The sequence below is a fragment of the Schistocerca nitens genome, chromosome 1, assembly GCF_023898315.1.
Source record: "Schistocerca nitens isolate TAMUIC-IGC-003100 chromosome 1, iqSchNite1.1, whole genome shotgun sequence".
Classification (NCBI taxonomy): Eukaryota; Metazoa; Arthropoda; class Insecta; order Orthoptera; family Acrididae; genus Schistocerca; species Schistocerca nitens.
The window spans coordinates 682,799,521-682,823,421 of record NC_064614.1 but is presented as its reverse complement, the minus strand read 5'-3'; the positions used below and the strand labels follow the sequence as shown (position 1 = coordinate 682,823,421).

Sequence of the window (23,901 nt, the reverse complement as noted above, 5' to 3'; positions counted from 1 at the left end):
TAACACTATTGATCAACAACGTATGAAGCTGACCACAGAGGGATTCTACGGCCCACATTATACATTTCACGTAAGAAAAGCATGATCGTAGCGACTATGTTATCGTCACCCTGCATAAAAAGCGGTTTTGAGTCTACAGGCACGTACGGGTAGCTGACAGCGTTACGCTTTGTGGTAGAAATGTTGACCACGGTTTAGAATCAAGTTTATCCATTCAACCAAATATTTGTTTGGGTCCTGTAGAGACGTCGTTTAATGATTACAACCACTGGTGAATCATATTCGTACCACTCTCATATCTCGAAATAAGTCATCTTTTTTGTACCTATCTGCTAAGAATCCTATAAAGCAGCGCTGTTTTTTAGACATTCAAGCACGCCTGCCCAAACGTTGATTGAGAATCGATGTTGATGCTCTCTTTCCTGAATTTCTTTGGGATTTACATCTGATCAGACATGCTGGTTATGGAATTCTTGTATATGGGAATGAGCATATGGCAGCCAAGTTTTTGATGAAAGCACCGGGAACTGGAGAAACAGACTTTTATTTTTCGTTGAGGCAACGTTTTCCCGTGCGTCTATTGAGGTAATGGTGACACACGCGAGTTGACTGATGATGCAGTCTAGAGAGAGAGGGACATGTTGCTGCAGGTCATTTGGCCACTTTTTATGTTGTTCTGTCGGGATGCATCAGTTGCGTAACATAACCGGCGTTCGACTTGCATACAACTGCTTGTTCTGTGTGTGAATTAGAGCACTGCCTACTTGCAATGGTTAACAGCAAACCTCTCAGTCATCAGAGGACTTCCGTCCTGTTTTGACGCATTCCTCTACATGAACGAAGACTTGTGCATCTTGGACATAAACTCGAGTCTTCAGTTTCTAACTTTGATGATTCTAAGTTAGCGACAGGTATTTGTGAGGCACTACAAGCCCCGTGTATACATTTGCTTGACAGATGTTCTGTTTACAGAGTTAGTAGTGGCACGACCTGTAATGTCACATGTCAAACACCGCTGCTTTGCGTTTGTCTCTTTCTTTGTAAGAGGCATTCTTCGTTACTAACTATCATTTGATATAGGACTGATGGAAGCATAGTGTAATTTCTGAACCGTGATCGGATGTGAATAGTGGAGGCTATACACCTCTGGAAAGCTATATTGTACATGTGTCACAAGGAATCGATGTTTTAAGGAGGTAGTTTTTTATTTTACAGTTTATCACCATATTTTATCGCACAGAATCCCGCAAGGAGAATGTATGTAATGCGCTGGAAATATATTTCTTACATTGGGATAGAAACAGCGTTGCCTTCCATATGACTGTATAGGTCGGAAACCGCAAAGATCTAACATTATAGCATGTTTTGAGGGCAAAAACTTGTAGCCTTAGGAGTGCATGTGTTTACGTTCTCCCTTACCAACACCTTCTTGGTAACGACCCCAGACACTAGAACAATACTTTAGAATTGATAGCGCAGTTGATTTACGCAAAATGCAGCAAACTCCGTCCGTCTGGAGCTCCATCATGCATAAAAACCACTCGTTTCTTATTCTTAACCCTCTGTTATATAATCACAACAGACTCATATCTACTATACACCGATAAGGGGTGCTAACCTCTTCGACATTCGCGCACCTCGAGAAATCTTGTGTTCTTGGATGTGTGCAGGACAGCACTTACAGCCTTGGTTCCCACGGTTCCTACACGAAACCTGGAATGTAGTGGTCTACGTCTGGTCAGCTGCAGATTAAATCGGTGCCAGTGCTGCATGGAGCGTTGGTCAAAGACAATGCGAGGAGATCTTTCGGTCTCTATACTAAAAATGCGAGTCCCATCCACACCACAAAGAGAAAGGTCGTAAATTATGCAATATGATCAAAGTGCTAGAGATATGTAGGTCGCTGTCTGGTATACTTTTGTGTATACGTATGAGAATTAACAATGAATGAACAAACTGCACAGTCGTCTATTTACATTCGCGGTGTTACTCGCAAAGTAGTGTAGGGGCTGTTTAGTGATGATACAGAAATTGGTGAGCATGCTACCGCGCCATTGGTCGGTGCTGAAATTACAATAAAATTGCTAAATTGATCGCACTATCAACTATGATGCTTATTATTACAATACATCGACGGTGTCTTTTCCATCCCAACCGTCCACTGGTATACTGTTGATTATCACATAATAACTGACTGACATTGCTTCTTTGAAATGGAGAAAGAGTCTTGGTGGAGGGGGAACACTTTCCAGGGATGGGGAACACCGAAACAGTGATCGCGTGCATGGCGGCAATATGAGGAACCAATCAAATGAACACAACGCCATCAGCTATGCCATCACTGTGAATGATGAATTTAAATATAGAGGTCATCAGTCACGCTCGGTCAGCAGTTTGGAAACGCTCCACAATGCCTCAAAACTCTTCCATTTTCCGTATGTTGAGACTGTCTTTTATTTCAATCGCCCAGTATTGTGGGATCACCAGACCAACATCATTTACACTATGCAATGTCTAGTTTTCTGGGGGAGCCATTAAACCAAAACATGTTAATGTCAGTTTAGAACCTGACACAGACGTCAAAGCCGTGGCAGAAAAAAACAAAATGTATGGCAGTGTACAAAGCATGTTATAACAAAAAATAAACGGGGACCCCCTCCTGCGACTGATAATCTGTTGGAGATGGCTCTCGTACAGAACGGGCGGTGAAACTTTACACTAGTCTGTGCGAATGACATCGATCACTGGCCGCCTGCTCCAACGGATTAATATCTAAATATTTATTAGGATCGCCGCATATGCTCGATGCTGGGACGTATATGGTATTTGTTTTCGGTATATCAGAAGAGAGAGATGCGCTAAAAATCTATCGGATGAAATTAGTGGAGCTTTGATAGTTCGTAATTTTTCTCTGCTGGATGGTAAAGAATAAAGGCGATAAATGTTTGGGTGATAGATGTCAATGGACCCTAAGGGAATCGGATCTGCTTTGGACTGCATTACCTGTATGATGTTGCGTCTTTCTAATTTTCCCGATAAGAAACACCAACATAACTATTTGTACTGTCTTTCAACTATATTGTGTGGCAGGAGCAGGCTACATTTGGCACTGACCTTGCAAATAGCACACGGTTGGTGGGGTTACGACAACGTGTTCCCATTTCCACTGTGTGGTCAAAACATGTTCCTACAGCATTAATTCAGTTCACTCTCTTTTTACACAGGTTGCAGAATGTGGTAGATATAGCTCTCTCCGACTTCTGGGTAAAATTGCTAAAATTGATCTTGCTATCAACTGCAATGTGTATTACAGTACATCACCACATATCAACGAAGTCTTTCCCATCCCAACCATTCACTGGGTATGCTACTGATTACTGCATAAAGATTGACTGACACCACTCGGTTGACATGGAGGGAGCCTTAGCGGAACACTGGATATCTGCTATTTGTCACTGTGGAACACAGGATTACATATAGAGGTCATCAGCTCAATACAGTTGTTTGGAAGCGTTCCTCATTACTACAGACTCTTCCAATATCCAAATGCTGCGATCCCCTCCACATGTTTTTATTTTTAATTTTTTTCACCAATAACAAAACACTACCTGTTTTTATTTGTGCTACCTCACATGTCTTGTGAACAGTACCTTCCGGCCAGCACACGTGTTGTGAACAGTACCTTCCAGCGAGGGTCAACACCGGAACAGTAATCACGTACATGACTGCAAAATGAAGGAACACTGCTTTTCGAAATGGTGCACCGAGACATCCGCTACCCTGTCGATGGGGAACATGAGATTAACTGTGCAGGTCATCACCTTCGAATAGCTGTTTGAAGCACTCTACAATACCGCAAACTCTTCCATTGCGATGTCTTCCACATACTTGCCAATGAGAAACATAGCATTATTTTTACCAGCCTGTGTTATAGTAGCTACATAGTTTATGCCATGCGATGTTCAGCTTTCCGTGAGAGCTAAAGGATCGAAATGTGTTAATGTCAGTTTAGCAGCAGCTGACACGGACCTTGATTGGGTGTGTTGCAACCGAGAAAACAACGCATTAAACTGCTTATGAAGGAACAATACAGGAACCCTCTTGTGTGATTGATTGTCCATTAGATATGGTCCTCCTACAGTACATGTGATGAAACACTACACTGGTCTGGGAAGCGACTTCGATAACAAACCACCTGCTTCAATGAACCAATAATACCTCTACATTTAATGGGATCGCCACATATGGTCAATTCTGGAAAGCAGACTGTATTTTTTTTTTCAGATGTATCACAAGACAGAGAAGACAGGACGTGGTAATATCTTGTCAAGGTCTCTAACAGATGACGTTAGTGCAGTTTTTGTAGTTTGTAGGTTTTCTCTGTTTGACGGTACAAAATACCGAAATGGGAGACAATATTTGGATGATGGATATGAATGCACCCTGAGAGATGCAGATCTCTTTTAGACTGCGGTACCTGTATGTAGTTTGGAGATGCATCGCAATTCAGTAGCAAAATCCTCGTCCTTCTTCCATGTCCTGTACAGTGTGGAGTCTTCCTAATTTTCCAAACAAGAAACACCACTGTAAATGCTAGTACTATCTCTTCTACTACCTTGTGTTTCAGGGGAAAGCTTCGTTTGGCGCTGGCCTTACACACTGTACACTGTTGGCGGAGCTATAACAACGTGTTCCCATTGCCACCAATGGGTCAAAACGCAGTACTGTCGCATGAACTCAGCCCGTCTTGTTTCTACATGAGATGCAGAATGTTTTAGATATAGCACTCTACATCTTCCATTAAGGATCGACTTAAATTGGTACAATCACATGGACGAAGCTGCAAGGGTGGTGGGGCAGAGACTTATGAGCAGTTACAAGATACAGAGGGACTGTCTAAGAAAACAGCACTGGAGATCTAGCTGTTTGGGACTCTTAGCGGATAGGTCCGAAAAAAGGTGACTAGTCTTGGGATACGAGTGTGGCACGAATATGATTCACCAGTGGCTGTTATCATTAAAAGACGTCTCTAGTGGTTGAATGGATAGACTTGATTCCAAATCGAGGACAGGATATCTACCAGAGAGCATAACGCTATCAGCAACCCATGTGTGCCTATAGGCTCAAGACCGCTTTTTTTTCTATGGTGACGGTAGCATAGTCATTACACTCGTGTTTTTAAAAGTGTGGTCCTTACGTGAAACGTATGTTGTGGGCTGTAGAATCCCTCTGTGGCCATCCTCAAATGTAGTTCCTCAATAGTGCTACAGTGTTCCTCAAAAAGAACATCGTGTTCCCTCCGTGGATTCCCAGTTGCCCTACCTGATAAGTGTAATCCGACTACTGAAAAAAAAAATTACTCGATGTGCAAAGTGACTCTCATGATGAATTTAATTACTTAGCCTATAAAATAGATATCAATGACATGCCACCTGGTGGGTGGAGGAGATGGCTAGGGCACCACGGAATGATTTTTGACAGGTGTTTCTTTTTTCGTAGTGGCGATATGTTTTAACGAAATTTCAACCTCCCACCTACACATGGCGAGACAGGCTCTCACGATTTGTTTCGTAAATGCTAGTATGATATAGCATCACACTGGTAAAATGGGACCTGTCATAGTGTACAAAACAGCTGTGTTCTCGAGAGTTATAGCTTCTTGTTGTTGAACGTCAAATGAATGTGTTTTTTTCCAACATGTGAGCCAATGCCGTGAATGATTATCTGAAATGTTTGTAATAAATACGTGCATGACAGTTTATTTACAGACACTGAATGCGAAAAACGCTCTCAGGTCGTGTAATTTGTTCAACAATCTGAAAGACGGTCCATAAGTAAAAATTATCAATATACCGTGGTATAAGCTGAAAGAAATTGCTTAATATGGATTTTTTTCTTTGGATTTTAAATTATCGCTTTTTCTTTACTCTGATGATGGTTTTGAATAACGAGGACTTTCTGCAGTGATCGATAATTTTCTCAGCAAAATAGTCAAAGTTTTTTCCCTTGATTTTACGCATGGTGGACATGTCTCTGCTGATCATTTGTGATCAGTGGTGGTGCACTTCATTGGAGCTCACAAAATAATGAGATGCGAATTATATCCTACAGTCGAACGTAAAAACTATACCAGTTTTGCCTATAAGACGAAACTAAAATGGAGTTGGCCTATTTTCTTGGAAAGAGGACATATATTATCATTGCAATTGTGTTTTCGTTTTTTAATAGTTGCTTTATTATAGGAGTCGCAATAATGTTAAATAGTCCAGTGCAGACGGCGGCCTGCTGCGGGCGAATTCCCTGAGAGGTCATGGTAGTCCGTTTACACAAACTAACCTCGATAGGGATAGCACTCATTTATCAAGGTTTTGTTTTGAGGGATGTCGGCATCACGCTCTGTACTGAAGCGACTGCGGTTTGAGGCTGCACTCGCTTTAGGCGGGAGGGGCTTCCAGCTTTGCAAGCAGGTGACTTTTGAAAAAGCCATCTGGAGCTTTCTCCGAAGGGACGGGGTTGTGCTGGTAAATTTCCCTTTTGTGCTAAGTGATGCTGCCTCAAGGCAGGCCGCGTGTCGTGAGTGACCACGAACGGTATCGGAATGCCTGGTGTGGCCAGTGGCCGTGGCCGTTTGAAAAAGCCAATGTCCTCCCCATAGGTGAATGGAGGGAGGCAGGGGGAGGCGTGAGGGGAGGTGAGAGGGCCTTGGTTTTCAGCTGTTTGTGATTGTAGATCGAGGAGAACTCACGTTCAACCACTGCCCCCTCTACAGTCTTTTGATATGACGATTTTCCCCGGTACATGTATTTTATTATGACCCGTTTATTACGAGTGCTTGTTTCTTCACGACAATTTCGAAGTGTAATTAGAACTGTCATGCATTTTTTCCATCAGTTGTGATAGCGCGTATTTCCTTCGATTACCTGAGCTGTAGGGTGGCTTTCGACATCAAACAGAGATAGATACTGTATGCTTATAGGTAATACAATTTTTAAACTCCTCTCTCTCGAACACCAGCATCTTATCAGTTGAACATATTTCCCATCAAAAAGAATAAAGATAGTAACTTATACCCCTGCCTTTTTCCTGCCAGCTTGTAGGTGAAGGGTAGAGTCTGAGTGTGTCTGTCATTAGTTTCAACTGGTATTGCGAAATTTTTTCCCAGCAGGATAACACCAATTGTACGGTATAATCAATTCTTGAGATCCATATGCGTTTTTAGGCCGCCCTTGTGTAGTGCCACACATATAGTTGTGTAAATATGCCCAATCTTTATGATTAATTACATAATTAAGACCTACCTTTAATTCACTTCCCAAACCTAAATAAATGAAGTACACTAACCTAACCTTCCTCTCCTGCATCTGGACAGTTTCCATGTGTTGGAGGGGAGGGGGCGGGTGCACTTGCGCTCTCCATCCAGTAGAATCAGTGCTAGAGTCCCAGAAAAGGCACTGCCAATTTTAATTTTCCATTAATTCCAAGCGCCTCCTGGTGGTATAATTGTGTTAGGTGAGCGCACTTTGGCTTTCCGTCCAGGAGGACCAGGGTTCGACTTCTGGAATGGGTACCGCCAATTTTAATTTCACGCCAGTTCGTTGGTGAGAGGGTGGGGTGGGATGTCGGCACAGCACTGAGCCAAAAAAATTCTCTCCAAAATTCGAAATTCCCGCCATTAGGATAGTTTGTGCGAGGGGGAGGTTGGAGAGGAGTGGAGGTGGCTGGGGCAATGTGCAGCCTAAGAGAAACACGTGATGTCTTCCGGGGGGGGGGGGGGAAGAGGGTGGTGGGCGTGATCTGGAGGGGGGGGCGTGGTCAGTGATCAATTTAATTAATTTGCATATAAAAACCGGACTCATAACCCTAACTCCCTACTACTCACAAACTGTGAGTGTTTTCTGGTGAAGGATTCGGTTGATTTGTCGCCTTGTAATCAAATGTTTGCTGTTCCCATATGAAAGCCACTTCCTTTCGGCTGCTAATAGACGAGTTGTGGAGAATTAACTGTAATTATAGGTTCCATCCTTACACCTTGCTATTGCAAAGGGACGTTACACCACACACAAACAAAAATTTGAATACAGCGAAACAAAAAAAATTGCACAAGGTTTCGCCCAGTTGGCATTCCAACACCGTAACCACTAACCACGACGCCGCTGCTTTGTAAGGATGCTCTATATTGTTTTTTTTTTTTTTTTTTTTTTTTTTTTTTTTTTTTTTACAGTTCAGTATAGCTTCTTCTTGTTTTCCCCCTTGATCTGTGTTCAGTTTTTGATGGGCTGACTACTGAGGTGGGGGGTGGGGGAAGGTGCAACGGTGAGTTTCCCTTGTAAGAAATCTATGGTCCAGTAATTTTCGGTGTGGTACTGAGTATAAAAGCTCGGAAGTAAAAACCCTACATTTACCGGATTGCAATGTTCCATGTTTTTCAGAGTGGGATGTGGGTGAGACGAAAGTACGAATTGTGTTTCACATAACCGTCGTTCTCGGGATCCATTCTGGTCGGCATGGAGGAGATGGATCTGTCCAAGGTACCTCATTACTTTCGAGCCCAGAGTATGTTCAAATGGCTCTGAGCACTATGGGACTCAACTGCTGAGGTCATAAGTCCCCTAGAACTTAGAACTACTGAAACCTAACTAACCTAAGGACAACACACACATCCATGCCCGAGGCAGGATTCGAACCTGCGACCGTAGCGGTCGCGCGGTTCCAGACTGTAGCGCCAGAACCGCTCGGCCACCAGCGGCCGGCCAGAGTATGTTCCAACATTCTACAACATGTAGTTGCCATGGACATTGTAGGGTAATTTTGTGTATTGCTTCTGCTACCCTTATAGTACTATGTTCGAAAGAGGAGCTAACTCAAGGGCAAATTCCGTATAGAATATGATTGGAACTCCAACGAGGCCTGGAGCTTCGTTAAATTTCAGTGATTTCAGCTGTTTCTCATCGCCACTGACACTAATACGTGGGTGAATCAGATGGAAACCTTAATTATTTATTATTATGCAAGTAAGATAACATAGAAAAATTACACTTACATAATTTTTCGATGTAGTCTTCATAAAGTGTAATGCACCCATTCCACCGCTTCGGAAATATATCTCTTGAGAATGCATTTGGTTGTCAATGCAGCTACTCCTGCACTGAGGTCTTCATCTATTCGTCGCTTCTGAAATGTTTGCCTCTTAGAATTTCTTGCAGCTGTCGGATAAATGAAAGTCCCCCGGGACGAGATATGGTAAGTAAAGTTGGTGTCCGATATTCAGATTTCATGTCCCGTTGCTACGAGTCAACGGGTAGTATGAGAACGAGCATTGTCGTGTTGCAACAAAACACCTACAGCCCGAAATCCTCGTCGTTTTTTACTGATTGCAAGACTTTCGTAGCAAATAAGAGTATGAATTACTGGAGACTGTTAATCCCATGTAATCTCAAGTAATTCTCAAAAATTACCCTTTTTGTATTCCAAAACAGAGTAAGCATAATTATTCCTGTCGATGGTTGAGTGGGGAACGGATTTCTGTGGGAAAGAGTTTGGTTTTATTTCTCGCTCGATCTTTTAATTTCAGGTTTGTGATTGTGGACACAAGTTTCATCTCCCACAGCACTTCTGTCAAAAAATCCATTACCTTCGATCTGCAAACGAAGCAAAAGATCCTCACAGGCTTCAAAGCGATAATCTCCGAATTCGTCAGACAACTGGCTTGTTATCGGTCTTGCAGATCACTGAATCGCAGCACATTACGAACGTGTGCTGAACTAACACTAATATCTTGAACGGCGGCTACATTTACATCTACGTTTACATGGATGCTCTGCAAATCACGTTTAAGTGCCTGGCAGGGGGTTCATCGAACCACCTTCACAAATCTCTATTATTCCCATCTCGTATAACGAGCGGAAAGAACGAACACCTATATCTTTCCGTACGAGCTCTGATTTCCCTTATTTTGTCATGGTGACCGTTTCTCCCTATGTTGGTTGGTGTCAACAAAATATTTTCTCATTCGAAGGAGAAAGTTGGTGATTGGAATTTCGTGAGAAGATTCCGTCGCAACGAAAAACGCCTTTGTTTTAATAATGTCCACCCCAAATCCTGTATCATTTCAGTCACTCTCTCCCCTGTTTGGCTATAATACAAAACGTGCTAACCTTCTTTGAACTTTTTCTATGTACTCCGTCAGTCCTATCTGGTAAGGATCCCACATCGCGCAGCAGTATTTTAGAAGAGGACAGACAAGCGTAGTGTAGGCAGTCTCCTTAGTAGATCTGTTACATTTTCTTAGTGTCCTGCCAATAAAACGCAGTCTTTGGTTAGCCTTCCCCACAACATTTTCTGTGTGTTCCTTCCAATTTAAGTTGTTCATAACAGTAATTCCTAGGTATTTAGTTGAATTTACGGCCTCTAGATTTGAGTGATTTATCGTATAACGGAAGTTGAACGGATTCCTTTTATCACTCATGCGGATGACCTCACACTTTTCGTTATTTAGGGTCAATTGCCAACTTTCGCACCATACAGATATCTTTTCTAAATCGTTTTGCAATTTGTTTTGATCTTCTGATGACTTTATTAGTCGATAAACGACACTGTCATCTGCAAACAACCTAAGATGGCTACTCAGATTGTCTCCCAAATCATTTACATAGATAAGGAACAAACACTACCTTGGGGAACGCCAGAAATCACTTTTGTTTTACTCGATGAATTTCTGTCAGTTACTACGAACTGTGACCTCTCTGACAGGAAATCACGAATCCTGTCACATAGCTCAGACGATATTCCATAAGCACGCAATTTCACTACAAGCCGCTTGTGCCGTGCAGTGTCAAAAGCCTTCCGGAAATCCAGAAATACGCAATCAATCTGAAAACCCTTGTCAACAGCACTCAACATTTCATGCGAGTAAAGAGCAAGTTGTGTTTCACAAGAACAATGTTTTCTAAATCCATGTTGATTGTGTGTCAATAGATCCTTTTCTTCGAGGTAATTCATAATGTTCGAACACAATATCTGTTCCAAAATTCTGCTGCATATCGACGTTAATGATATGGGCCTGTATTTAGTGATTCCTACTACCTTTCTTGAATATTAATGTGACCTGTGCAACTTTCCAGTCTTTGGATACGGATCTATCGTCGAGCGAACGGTTGTATATGATTGTTAAGTATGGAGCTATTGCATCAGCATATTCTGAAAGTAACCTAATTGGTATACAGACTGGACCAGAAGACTTGCTTTTATTAAGGGATTTAAGATGCTTCGCTACTGCGAAGATATTTACTTCTACGTTACTCATGTTGGCAGCTGTTCTTGATTCGAGCTCAGGAATATTTACGTCGTCTTCTTTTGTGAAGACATATCGGAAGGTTGTGCTTAGTAACTCTGCTTTGGCAGCACTGTATTTAATAGTATCTCCGCTGCTATCGCGCAGGGAAGGCATTGACTGTGTCTTGCCGCTAGCATACTTCACTTCTCTTTGGATTTTCTGCCAGGTTTCGAGACAAAGTTTCCTTGTGGAAACTAGCATAAGAAACTCGCATTGAAGTCAGCGTTAAATTTCGAGTTTCTGTAAAAGGTCGCCAATTTAGGGGGTTTCGCGTCTGTTTAAATTTGCCATATTTGTTTTGTTGTTTCTGCAACAGTGTTCTGAACCATTTTGTGCACCGAGGAGGATCAGCTCCGTCGTTTGTTAATTTATTTAGTATGAACCTCTCAATGGCTGCCGATACTATTTCTTTGAATTCAAGTGGTTACTTTTTTTTTACAGAAATAAGCCTGTTTTCCGTCACAAGCTCTCACTGCGATAATGTTTTCGATCGCCTCCCTGGGATGTGCTGGGCTCGAGTGCGGGGCATCCTCTTTAGAAGTTACGGCTCTTTTAAACTTTCTGCAGCACTCGTGCACTTGTCACAGGAACATAAACGAATCACCATACTATGCTTTCATCCTGAGATACATTTCCACAGGTTTAACAGATTCACTACTCAAAAAAACGTGTTACATATCGCTACTCAAACGCGGTGCCAGTTGACAATGGGGCGGTCATCTTTGCACAGACAGCTTTCTTTTCTGTGATGCAGCAAGCAGCTGCTAACAGTTGGTCATTTGCTGAAACGCAAGGATAACTAGTAACTGACAAATCCGCAGTACACTTTATTTCGTTGCCCTTAAAGGTCCCCATCTCTTTTCTCCGTCAGTCATGTTTTGCAGTGATACATGAATTGAACTGGTTTAATACTCACTGATTTTCCTTCGGATAGGGACATTTGGTGATGTAGTGGGTAGACCATTGGTTTGGCTCTGAAGGTTCTGTTTTTAATCCTGGATAGGGGCGGAGATTTTTCCTCGCTCCAGTCCCTCCAGGGTGGTGTCAGATCCACTCAGCCTGATATCAAATGATTAGCGACGATCTTTCGAGGGGGTAAAGGTGGCCGGTTTGATGGGGCCGCCACCCTCACCCTCTTAATGCCGTAAAGAAGATAGGCTGCACCCTAAATGGAATGAGGCCAACAGCCCGCTCACGGGTTGCAAGACAGACCTTAGGTTCTTTATAGGGATATTTGCTAATGGAGCGTGTGTATTACAGGTGATTGCTATCCTGGAAGGAACCATCGAGTCGACCGACCAGCGCGTGCAGGCGCGCACGTCTTACCTGCTGAGTGAGGTCCTGTGGGGGCGCTGCTTCGAGCAGGTGGTGCGCTTCAGCCCCGAGCGGCGCTGCTACATGACCGACTACCGCGCGCTGGGCGCCACGCGGCCCGTGGACACCCCCACCCCCTCTGCCTGCGACCAGGAGACCAACAGGACGCTCCCAGAAGGTACGACCGATGCTCTTTATTTCTCTGGTTCGCTGCAGAAAATTACTTCACTCACTGAACGAACTGAAAATTTCTTCTTAACTGCACGGTCGATTATCATGGGCGTGCGCAGGAAACCATCCAAGAGCGGACAAGTTCTGAAATGTCCATTTCTGATAACTGATTTGGTGATTTTGATGATGTGTCGTGCTCTAACAATTAAATTCGCCTGAAACTATAGAAAAGTATTAACTCAAACGTTTAATAGCTATACACTCAACATTCTACTTATAAGGTAAAACGCATTTCATTAGTACACAGGGCGTCCACAAAAAGATTCCACTATTTTAGAGGATGTAGTAAGCAACAAAGGAAGGAAAAAGTTCCTATAAAAAACGGTCGTATACTTCATATTTTCGAAGTAATCGTCCACTTCCACTATTATCAATGATCGCCATGTCCATGCAGCACTCTTCGGATGTGCTCGATGTGACTGCCATCCATTGGAATGCAGCCTCGACCCTTTTGGAAACACGCATTCGTTGGAACACCGCAAGGTCGTTGCCGGATTGCGTCGCAGACATTGAACACAAGTTCTCTGCTTCCATCTGCTTGCCCGTAGTAGAAAACCTTATCTGGCAGCTCATGTGTTGAGTTGGGAGCTGTACGTCCAGTTACGAACCCGGAAACAAATTACAGTAATGTACTGTTTTTTTTTTTTTTTTTTTACAACAAGCAATGCACCATATGAACACCAAGGGTACACCAGATGAATCTGATAGATACGCTACACAGTGTGGTACATCGTGGAATTGATTGATTGATTTTAACAGGGAAGCTAAAACAGCTTAGGTCTGATCCGCCACTACCCGCATCGAAACTAGGTTTTTTGTGCGGTATCGCTCCCTCTATATCTAGTAAAGCCAACCAGTGCCCTTAAATAGTGCAAGGAGTCCCCCTACCAGTTTTTTGTTAGACACAATTTCTTCAGGTCTAGTTGTCCCGAAGATTCTGTATCTTTTACTCTCCAATGCCATGCATTCGAAGATTGGGTATGATATAGTTACTTCACCCTCATCACAGATCCTCCATTTAGGGTCCTCTTCCGTTATACCCATTGTGTGTAGATGTTTGTTGAAATTCCCATGGCTAGTCATCAGTCTAGTCATCAGTGTGATCGCTTTCCTGTACAAACCCAGGATGACAGAGCTTCTTTTAAAACATGGATTGGGCATCATTACCTTGCCATGTTTTTGTTTATGGATCTTGGTCCAATATCCTACGTGCTGTTTCCTAAGCCAGTTCCCAAATGGTTCAAATGGCTCTGAGCACTATGGGACTTAACAGCTGTGGTCATCAGTCCCCTACAACTTAGAACTACTTAAACCTAACTAACCTAAGGACATCACACACATCCATGCCCGAGGCAGGATTCGAACCTGCGACCGTAGCAGTCGCGCGGTTCCGGACTGCGCGCCTAGAACCGCGAGACCACCGCGGCCGGCTAAGCCAGTTCCGTAGTTCTAATTTGATAATAGCCTTGGTGATTGTCAGGACAGGTTCCGGTCCAATAAATGGAGTTGTTGCCCCCATCCTAGCCACTCTATCGGCTTGTTCATTGCCACAGATCCATGAGTGACCAGGGACCCACACTAGGTTCACCCTATTGCTTCCCCCGAGCTCCACCGAGCCCTGTGGCAATCTGCAACAATCTTAGATCTTGTTGCAGGAGCTGCCAATGATTTGACGGCTGCCTGGCTGTCTGAATAGATGTAGATGCTGCGGTCATTGTAGCACCTATGCATGTTCTCCTCCACTCATGCCCTGATTGCAGTAATTTCAGCTTGGAATACAGAGGCCACTTTTCCTAGAGAAATGATGCTCTCCAGTCTTGGCTGAACCCCCGTACACCCCTGCCCCAATGCCTTGGTCTGTTTTCGACCCATCGGTGAATCAAAAGATGTCCCCCATACGGTGTCGATCTGTTTTCCTCACTGCTCCCTACTTCCAATTATTGTGTTGTAGGGCTTGTCGAAGCAGTTGGGAGTTATTATATAGTAAGCAGGCATTTCCCCAGCCATTCCTATATTTACCTCACTCACTATGTTAATGTGTGATTCTGGATATCCGAATGAGACCCAGTTTTTGCCAGTTTTAAGTCTGTGTGCCCCAGCTGCTGCCTCCATCTTGACCCAATGGTGCAGTGGAGGCATATCCAGCATGGCTTCCATTCCAGTGGTTGGTGTGCTGCTAATTCCGCCCGTTATGGCTAAGCAGGCCAATCTCTGCACCTTAGCAAGCTCCTTAGCAGCAACCCACTGTTCTACCTTCTTCTGCCACACTACAGCCCCATTGTAAATCCTACGTCTAACCACTGTGGTGTACATCCAGTGCATACCCCTGGGGCACGTCGTGGAATACTGTACGTGTTTTTGTGTTGGATGTGTGCTTGATACCAATACAAACACTACGGGGACTGCTGGGCACAGCACTCTGGCAGTTTGCAGTAGGACAGGCACACTGCCTGACAGCAGAGCGGTGTGGGGCATTGTAGCGGGGGCCAGCGGGGCGCCCCCTGAACTCATCTCTGTGGATATGGTGTGGCTCAGCATCCTCGAAAAGAGAGACGCGCTTAGGCTTGTACGCTTATCATCTTCCGCATAGTAGTTGCCGTGAAGACGGAAGCCCAGGGCTCCCTCAGACCCCACAGGAAACAGCCAGGAAGGCGGTACATGTTCAGTCTGCAAGGCGGCACTCAGACGCCCACCAAGAAAGTGGAAGATGGAAGCCTGCAGTCAGTCGGTTTGACTCTTCGACAGAGGAAGGCCCAGTTGGTCCGCATCTTCTATCAGTCACGGCTGTGAACAACCGGTAGCAGCAACGTGGAGCGCTGAAGTCCAACCACGGGCAGCAGGTCAAGTTTCTTCAGACAGGTAGCAAGCAGCACATCACGTTTCGGCAGCAGAGTTAACCTGCAACTAACGAGACTGCCGCTCCGTCGGTATTGGCAATGAAGACGGAATGACCAGACACGAGGATCAGAGTTCTGAAACATGGGGTTTTAAAGCCACACATCACGTCATTGCAGCAGGTTAACCAGAAGTGTCAGCGGTCCTGTCTGCACCGTGATGTCTCAGCTACGGACGGTTTTCCCTGCCTCTGCATTTACAGTCAGTACTAGAACGCCTTGGGCTAGCGCAGCTCGGATGTTACATGTTATTACTCTGTATTGTACTGCAGAGTTTGCGGGACGACATTCTGGATGCCGCAATACTGCACCGCTACTACTTCGTATACCTCTGCTCGCTGTGTGGCCATGAGTCACGAACGTTGCCCTGCTTTTCGCCTACTGCCACTCTTCGTCTAGGTCATGATTGTGACACGCAGACAGAGTCAAACTTGGTTCTTCTGTTGTCTGTATCGAGCAGCAGCTTCGAAAATTTATTAATACACCTGGGAACAGCATTGCTGTGCAACAATATCATTATTATGAACATAGATACGAGCTTTTTGAGTTAACCATTAGTAATTACATCCTCATATGTTAAAAACTTGTTTGTCCAAAGAGGTAGCAAACAAAGATAGAAAATATTCGTAAAAGGTTATTCGTGTACCAGTAGTGTTGGGTTTGTACTGAATGATAAGAATCTGAAATTCAAAAACGAAACCAGATCTATTAAGGAATTCCTGTTGGATATCAACCAACACGAAAGGCCATCCTGTAATACTCCTCCGAGTGGAGATAACGGAAATAAACTTTTAAAAACGCTTATTCAAGTTTGAACTGATCTACAAAGTTTTTTACCCGCAAAACTTAAGATTTGATGATGTTAATTGATTTATCCCATGTTTTATATTTTGAATGTTGAGTAGCATAATTAAGTTTGAATAAGATGTTTTCAAAGCTTTACTTACTACCCTAAACAGCCTGGAACTGAACCAAGCACGCCCTTGTCTCCCCAATCTGACACTTGCATCCCGTACATCTTTTCGACCCTAAAATGTAGCACCTTTTCTCTTCACTTCTAGCGGGAAGTTGTGATACCGCTTTTCTGTGGTCATAAACGAAGTGGAGATGACAACAGCTACACTGTAACATTTCGTTTTCCTCCTATAACAAGACAAACTTCGATAACGATGCTTCACGATGCGCGGTGAGTTTATTTACAAGAAGAATTTCGCAGCAAACGCAAGGCAGCCATCTTACGAAGGACGTCAGCCCACAGCGTCCTAATGCGGTTGAGGTGGACGGGGGGAGATGAAAGACAAAAGTTGAAAGGAGTCACGAATAGACCGCTGGCACTTGTTCTGCTGCTCATTGCGTCCACGACGTTGTGGCTAAAAACTAAAAAATCATGACGGTTGTCTCCCAGCAACCGTCTTCATCACTCATATCTCTGTGTGACTTTTTTTCCTTCCTCAAAATTGAAATCAAATCAAAGTAGTGGAAACTGGATGCAGCTCGGGAAATTAAGCAGGTTCACATCTTGAAAGGAAGATTTACAGTTGTATTTAAAAATGGTTGCACTGATGAGCACTCTGAAGATACACTCCTGGAAATGGAAAAAAGAACACATTGACACCGGTGTGTCAGACCCACCATACTTGCTCCGGACACTGCGAGAGGGCTGTACAAGCAATGATCACACGCACGGCACAGCGGACACACCAGGAACCGCGGTGTTGGCCGTCGAATGGCGCTAGCTGCGCAGCATTTGTGCACCGCCGCCGTCAGTGTCAGCCAGTTTGCCGTGGCATACGGAGCTCCATCGCAGTCTTTAACACTGGTAGCATGCCGCGACAGCGTGGACGTGAACCGTATGTGCAGTTGACGGACTTTGAGCGAGGGCGTATAGTGGGCATGCGGGAGGCCGGGTGGACGTACCGCCGAATTGCTCAACACGTGGGGCGTGAGGTCTCCACAGTACATCGATGTTGTCGCCAGTGGTCGGCGGAAGGTGCACGTGCCCGTCGACCTGGGACCGGACCGCAGCGACGCACGGATGCACGCCAAGACCGTAGGATCCTACGCAGTGCCGTAGGGGACCGCACCGCCACTTCCCAGCAAATTAGGGACACTGTTGCTCCTGGGGTATCGGCGAGGACCATTCGCAACCGTCTCCATGAAGCTGGGCTACGGTCCCGCACACCGTTAGGCCGTCTTCCGCTCACGCCCCAACATCGTGCAGCCCGCCTCCAGTGGTGTCGCGACAGGCGTGAATGGAGGGACGAATGGAGACGTGTCGTCTTCAGCGATGAGAGTCGCTTCTGCCTTGGTGCCAATGATGGTCGTATGCGTGTTTGGCGCCGTGCAGGTGAGCGCCACAATCAGGACTGCATACGACCGAGGCACACAGGGCCAACACCCGGCATCATGGTGTGGGGAGCGATCTCCTACACTGGCCGTACACCACTGGTGATCGTCGAGGGGACACTGAATAGTGCACGGTACATCCAAACCGTCATCGAACCCATCGTTCTACCATTCCTAGACCGGCAAGGGAACTTGCTGTTCCAACAGGACAATGCACGTCCGCATGTATCCCGTGCCACCCAACGTGCTCTAGAAGGTGTAAGTCAACTACCCTGGCCAGCAAGATCTCCGGATCTGTCCCCCATTGAGCATGTTTGGGACTGGATGAAGCGTCGTCTCACGCGGTCTGCACGTCCAGCACGAACGCTGGTCCAACTGAGGCGCCAGGTGGAAATGGCATGGCAAGCCGTTCCACAGGACTACATCCAGCATCTCTACGATCGTCTCCATGGGAGAACAGCAGCCTGCATTGCTGCGAAAGGTGGATATACACTGTACTAGTGCCGACATTGTGCATGCTCTGTTGCCTGTGTCTATGTGCCTGTGGTTCTGTCAGTGTGATCATGTGATGTATCTGACCCCAGGAATGTGTCAATAAAGTTTCCCCTTCCTGGGACAATGAATTCACGGTGTTCTTATTTCAATTTTCAGGAGTGTATAATAATATAATAATATTGATAGTAAAATGTAAGGTTTGGTATTACCCATTTCCAGAATATTTTACATAGCAGTCCGTATTCTCTAAACCATTCTGAGTTTCTTTTTTCATTTCAAATCAAGGTCGTCTTCTGTATCATCAGTTCCATTAAAACACATTACTTAAATTATACATTCTTGTGAGATAACACTGGACAGCATTTATTTTCTTGGTGCCAAAAGATGTTTCTGATGTCATTTGAACAGGGCATTTGGTTTTAGGCATTAGACCACCACCGTCTTCTGGTGTATTGTACAGCAGTAAAATTACAAATATTTGGTACATGAGGAAACGAATTATGCGACTGAATTGTAGCTTTACAGTGTCAGTATACACAAGTAGCATATAACAAATATCTTAACTTTTCTGCAAATATCCAACATTTTAGTTTGTAGTTATAGCTCTACTTTTGATTCATATGTAAATTTTGCTAAGCGGAACTGCACATAAGGTGCCTTATGGAGATTACAAAAGTTGTAAATAGAACGCCAACGTCTCGTGAATCAGTCTTTGGTTTGACATACCAAATTCTGCTACGAAGACTCTGGATACTGTAGCGGTTTTGCAGCGGGCAGCTGCCAACAGTCTTTTTGTTTAACAGTATCGCAATAACAAAAATTAGGCACTTCGACTATAAATTAGCGAACAGTTTCTTAGAGGCGTATCTCCACCAACACTAATTGCTATTACATGATCTTCCCAAAACCTGAAATTTATGTTATTACTGCCGAATAAAAAGTTCGAATATTCCATTTAGTAATTTTATTGCATAAGCCATCAGGCGAGAAAACAGTACGTCGTAGTTGTTTAAGAACATTGCGAAGTTACCGATTAACCTTAGCTAAGAGCTGGAATATGAACAAAGAAACCATGTAGTTGCGGTTGGATGCATATTTTAACATCAGTTTGGTCGTGCTCTTCCTTTAACGTCAAATCAAAAGGTGTTGTGCCAGCAATTTCTGTAAAGGGGGTGCAGCTATCAATAAGGAAAGTAAAGGTAAAGTGGAGAAAGTTTCTTGAGAAGCCCACAGAAATCAGTGCCGAGACGGAGACAACAGTTCGACAGTTGTTGTTGACACCCACGCAACAGGTGAATCTTGTACAAACTGAAACTGGTGCACCAGCTTCAACGTAATGTTCCCGGAAATGGCAGAAATTTTGTGACTGCTTTATGGCCAGCATTGTACGATGGTTTTCCTAGAACGACACTGAGAGACAAAACGGCTTTCCATTTGCCAAGGAAAGTACAGCGGAACATTATCCAGACGTGGAGGTGCAATAGTCCATGGTGGCAGCTGGGTCGTACGTGAAACCCCGAAAGTACAACAGTTGTCTCTTCTAGACAATATTTATTTGTCCCGTTTCCCGAGTGAACTTGCACAAGAGAAGTGTACGTAAGATGGAAATGAGCGTTTGGCGTCATTGGCCGTGAGGCCCCTTGCAGGGCAGGTGCAGGTCTTATTACATTCGACGCCATATTGGGCGACCTGCGCGGCGGATGGAGATGAAATGAAGATGAAGACAACACAACACACAGTCCCTGAGCGGAGAAAAATCTCCGACCCAGCAGGGAAGCCAACCCGGGCCCGTAGGACGGCAATCCGTCACGCTGACCACTCAGCTATCGGGGCGGACGAAGTGTATGTAGATAAGAAGGGAAAGCGGTTAACCCTACTACACAGGCTTGGGGAAAAGGAACTTGGGATGATTTTCTATAAACCTATCGACAACATCATGTCTGACCGAGTTTGCTGAAGTGGGACTGGAAGTTTTTCGTATTACACATGCCATTCGGATTGAGTATCGTTGAAGATCTAGTCTCATAAAATCGTCTAACATTTTATAATCAATGTCTGTTATTATCAGAGAGAACAGTAGTTGCATATTTTCTAAGCACAATAGATTTTCTCACAAAGGTACTAGAGACACTGGCTGCGAGTGGGCACTGATTTAAATTAATGTGGAAAGTTGAAAATTTGTGCCGAACTGGGATTCGAACCCCACTCTAGGCAGATGCGCTGACCACTGCGCTATCTGGACACAATGGTCATCGTCACTGCACGAACTACCCTAGCACGCCTCCCATCAGACCCAAATTCTCAACTTATCCAGCCGCACGGAGTGGTCGCGCGGTTTGAGGCGCCATGTCACGGATTGCGCGGCCTCGCCCGCCGGAGGTTCGAGCCCTCCCTCGGGCATGGGTGTGTCTGATGTTCTTAGCATAAGTTATTTTAAGTAGTGTGTAAGTCTAGGGACCGATGACTTCAGCAGTTTGGTCCCTTAGGAATTCACATACATATGAACATTTTTTCAACTTATCCACACACTACTAATGTACTGCTCCTTGCCCATTATCCTCATTATTCGCGGGAGAGCCTGGTGTGCATCCGCACTGACAGATCATTGGTCAACCCCTCTTAACTGTTTGTACATGTGTGGTGTCTGCTCTTTCGGACATGCCCGATGGAATAGACACTACATATAAATAAGTTTTCTTTTTATACGTTAATTACTTTGATTGTTTTTGGGTCAGTAATACTCTATGAGAAACAGCTGGTCTTACTCTGATGTTTCAGGAGAGATAAAAGAGTCACGTCACTCCGCTGGTGATGGCCATATCATCTCTGGGCACGAGCTGAAAGCTGCCTGAGTGCAGCTGGATGTCACATGCTTCACTTGCAAGTGAAGCCAGACAAGTGCAGCGACGTCCGACGTCAAAAGGCTGGAGGAGTTGCAGTAGCGAAACGTTGCTGCTGTGTTAGTACATTTCGGGATTATGATAGTGCGAATAGTTGGAAGTGGACGGCAACTCGTGTTGGGATATTTAACGTGGTGAACTGCACTACAGAGACAGTTTTTCGCAAGTTGTTTCTGCGGGGAAATAAAGCTCTTGAAACGCAGTAATTTTTTGGATTGCAATTATTAACGGATTGTTTGTTTTGAATAGTGATGAAACCTGTGTTTCTTTTAAGTATGACGGTATCCTGATGTCTTTTATATTCAGTTCGCCGCATCTTATGGAACCCTGAGTGAATCCAAACTTAAAGTGTTAAAGACGCTCCTCTTACAAAAATTATAGCAATACAAGTATGTTAGTGCTGCAAAAGTGGTTAAGCAAAATGAGAACAGATTTGACATGAGAAATGTTTACGGATATATCACCGCTTAAGGGAAGAGCTGTGATTAATTTTAGGCAGTAGCAGTATTTCTGTGTTGTCAGCGGCAGATCAGTGACTAATGTCAACAACAAAACTCTTTGTACAGCATTCAGTATTAGTTTTTTATCATTTTTTGTCATTCTCTATATTAAATGTCACAAATAATCAAAGGCTTTTCTGTCATTCAATGTATCATTATTTCATGGAATATGTATATGAAAAATTTTTTGCCTTTGCTTGTGCATGATTCCCCTGCCCAGTTTTCAGGTACTTGTCCTTCGATATTTTTATTTCCGAACTTCTCGTTATTCCGAATATTGTCTTCTACACTTTACTAGAAAAACAGTATCCGAAAAGAGAACACACTCCCTCCTTTCCATCTTGTCTTAGAGGAAACGACGCCCACTATCACGAACGACATATTCAGTGTCTGGAGCAGACGGACCTGCAGTTTAGTTGCAGTGACTATACAAGTATACCTGAGTGCTGAAGCCTCAGAAGTATAAGAATGGCTACTGGTTTTCGAAAGGGAATCATGTTCATCATTTCTTTGCTATCATGCCCACTCATTTAGCTAAAATAATGATGACAACTCGAAAGTATAGCGTTACTGAGCCACCAGTTATCTATGCTGTCACTCAGGAAAGCTGAATGTTGTACTACTGTTGTATCATTATGTGATGTTATGTCTTACATAAGCCTAAGTTCTTTATTTTACGTGATTTGTATTCTCCAGTTGACTGAGTATGATGGACTGATTTATTTTATGTTCACGTTAAAAACTTGAGTGCTCCTTGCTACCTATTTCACAGGGATTACATTTGTCAAACAGTGGGCTTCTTTGTACATGTAATTAAAGATTTCCATAGATCTGAGTCTGAACGTGACTTTATACAATAGTGTAGATGCAACATAGGCTGTGGATTACAGATTGGCAAAACCTCTCTTTTATGGGTTAGGATCAAAACCACCGACTCACTGGAATGAACTAGCTCTTTTTCATGACTCATCATTCACCAATCACTTACAAAAACAAACGAAAGAAACGTATCTTCTGTTTTTAATTCAAGGTCAATGCATATGTATTTTTACCTTATTTTAACAATCTTTGAAAGAATATGGGAAGAAGACTAATAATCTCCCATTATGTCCCGTGTTGTTTTAAATTTCTGCAAAGTTCTACATTTCTTCTTCAGTAAAAATTAAAAATAACAGATTAAAGTGCTGAATATGGGTTTGGTAGATTACAAAAGTGACTCATTCTTGTCACTTTTTCACAATTTTATTGAAAACAAAAGTAATATAAAAACTGAAATATAACAGAAATTAGGTTCCTACTTCCTGAAATTATTTACAGTTGTCATTTACAATTAATATAACAATATGTATCAAGTTTGACAATTTCTACAGGTTTTGGGTCGTTGCCTCCATGGAGCTGACTGATGGTATCATGTAACAACTTCCCAATTGAAGAGTTTTCACCCTTTATGACAGTAATTTGCTTTAATTGGTTATTTTAATTTCTTTATGTTTCAGAAAGTTTACTGAAAAACATACCTGCTCTTTTGGCGTTATCAACAGCTTTCTCCATTGACTTTCGCATTGCTTGTTGCACAATGTGTTTTAACGATTATACGAAACATTCTCCACCTGACTTCATGTTTGAAGTATTATCCATTATTGTGACAGCGACTTTAAACTTGACAGTATAATTATTTGGTTGTAACAGCCTTTACCCAGTTTTAAATATTTTCTGCTGTGTGTCTTTCTTCAGGTAGAATGTGCTCTATAACACACAACTTTAATTGAAACTTATCATCTATAAAATGTTATGTGAGCGCATGAAAACAAACATTATGTATGGCTGTCCACCTTACACTGGCACACAGCACTGTCTCTTGTGGTGAAGCATCAAATGGCCTGACATGG

At 43.6% G+C, this 23,901-nt stretch overlaps 1 protein-coding gene across 1 annotated transcript in view; it reads left to right on the top strand.

Annotated features, from left to right (window-relative positions):
- Nucleotides 1-22,108, top strand: part of LOC126236816 (ATP-sensitive inward rectifier potassium channel 12-like) — a 157,346-nt gene extending 135,238 nt beyond the window's left edge. Inside the window, exons 6-7 of the mRNA XM_049946413.1 lie at nucleotides 12,593-12,824; nucleotides 21,391-22,108. Coding sequence (XP_049802370.1) covers nucleotides 12,593-12,824; nucleotides 21,391-21,464 — 306 coding nt within the window. The 3' untranslated portion in view covers nucleotides 21,465-22,108. The remainder of the gene's footprint in view (nucleotides 1-12,592; nucleotides 12,825-21,390) is intronic.
- The last annotated feature ends 1,793 nt before the right edge of the window (nucleotides 22,109-23,901 follow it).